We start from the raw sequence: 1,961 nt of genomic DNA, 5'->3' as shown, positions 1-1,961 counted from the left end.
TGGAAAACAGTGGAAGAGAAGAATCAAAATGAGGAGTATAAAAGAGAGGAAAACATGAGAGAATAAGAGTGAAGGTTGTGCTAAGCAACTAAACTAAGTAGCGAACAAGAAGAGAAGTGCAACAACCTCGAAGCTAGTTCAAACTAGTGGGAGGTTGTCTGCCAAAAAAGCAGCTGTTAATACTCACAAAGCAAAAAGAAAACAGAAAGTTACTATTTTTAGAAAGAAAGAAAGAATATGGCTCGTGGAAAGGTTCAGATGAAGAGGATAGAGAACCCGGTACACAGGCAGGTGACTTTCTGCAAACGGCGCGCAGGGCTTCTTAAGAAGGCGAAGGAGCTGTCCGTGTTGTGCGATGCTGAAATTGGTCTTTTCATTTTCTCCGCCCATGGAAAGCGCTATGAACTCGCCACTAAAGGGTACACCACTCACTCCTTGATTGTATATATATTTTTTTATATTTTTAGAACATAGAACTTAAACTCAAATACCTAATCTATTTTATAAGTATCTAATATAGTTTCTCTCTATTTAAGTACAAAAGAATAATAATTTATATTCTTTAGTCGCTAAATTCTGAATTCGCTTCTTATGCATAGTGCAATATAACATGTAAAATTCTTGTCATTTCACAATGAAATGTAAAATAAGATCTTAATCAATTTCAAGTACACGCTTAACATGATAATATAGAAGTACTAGTTCGTTGGTTGCATTTTTTGTTATTTCTTATTTTTATCCTAAAATATTACAGCTCCTTTTACTTTTAGATTTTAAGTTTTTTCTCTCTTCTTCTTCCTCCGCTTCTTCGTCTTATTGTTTTTCTTCTCCTTCCTATTTTTCTGAGCCGAGGGTAGGGTCTACTGGAAATAGTCTTTTTATCTTTACTAGGTAAAGATAAGATCTGCATACACACTATCTCCTGATCTCATATATAAGAATATATTGAATATGTTATTGTAGTTGTTCGTCTCTTTTATTTATTTATGTGTTATTTATGATGAAAGGACCATGCAAGGGCTGATTGAGAAGTACCTGAAGTCAACCAGGGGAGCTGAGGTGGCTGAGGAAGCCAAAGATAAGCAAGCTCTGGTAAGGATAAATAACAGTCATATGTTCCTTCTTTATTAGTGTAGTTTATTTTAATTTATTATAGATGGTCAGTTATTTTTTCAAGTTATCATTTAATGTTTATTATAAAACTTCCTTTATAATATTTTTATTAATTTAATTGTACAAATATTTTTTGTACTACCAATTCGTACAACTAAAACTCTTCTTGTAATGTCAATTTTAGCATCAGATGCTGCTTCTGTTGATATATTATTGCATGTATGACTCATGGAAAGTGAGAAGCACAATAAGATATATTCAGTCGAGTGGATAGATAACAAAAATTAATTTACGCATATACTTAATTACTTTTTGGAGATAGAACTGCACGGGATGCTTCATGTTTTGTGACTTCCTTTTTAATAATTGCATTATCAGATTAAGTGTCACGAATTGAATCGATAAAAAAGAATTTCCTTTTTGTAATAAGTCAGGAGCCCTTCCTTTATATTTCTTGCTTTTTGACTAGAAAAAAACCTACTGTTAAAGGTACCCAAAAAAAATTAGGAGAATAAAAAGAAAATCTTGGAAACGGAACCAAATTTAATGGGGGTCGGTTTTAAATTTTCATTATATTCATTTTCTAATTAAGTATTTGTTTCAATCTTATCTTTAGGGTTTGATGCTGAGTGGGAAAAATCTGGGTAATAAAGAAAGTGTGGATATGTGTGTCTATTCTTTAATTTGTTCTTTTGTTATTGCATGCTCTTTATTAAGAAATTTTGGTTTTTGCCATCTATTTTTTTATTACTGGGCAAAAAATTAGCAAAAGTAACTAAAAATGAACAAAACATGCACTCAAATAATAAATAGGGCTACTACGTTTAAACGCAAAATTTAATATATAT

At 31.6% G+C, this 1,961-nt stretch overlaps 1 protein-coding gene across 1 annotated transcript in view; it reads left to right on the top strand.

Annotated features, from left to right (window-relative positions):
- Positions 1-1,961, top strand: part of LOC109215335 (agamous-like MADS-box protein AGL12) — a 7,698-nt gene continuing 5,737 nt past the window's right edge. The window contains exons 1-2 of the mRNA XM_019379377.1: positions 1-419; positions 1,008-1,092. Of these exons, the coding sequence (XP_019234922.1) occupies positions 238-419; positions 1,008-1,092 (267 nt within the window). The 5' untranslated portion in view covers positions 1-237. The remainder of the gene's footprint in view (positions 420-1,007; positions 1,093-1,961) is intronic.

Source organism: Nicotiana attenuata, unplaced genomic scaffold, assembly GCF_001879085.1.
Source record: "Nicotiana attenuata strain UT unplaced genomic scaffold, NIATTr2, whole genome shotgun sequence".
Lineage (NCBI taxonomy): Eukaryota > Viridiplantae > Streptophyta > Magnoliopsida > Solanales > Solanaceae > Nicotiana > Nicotiana attenuata.
This window is presented reverse-complemented; position numbering and strand designations above follow the sequence as displayed.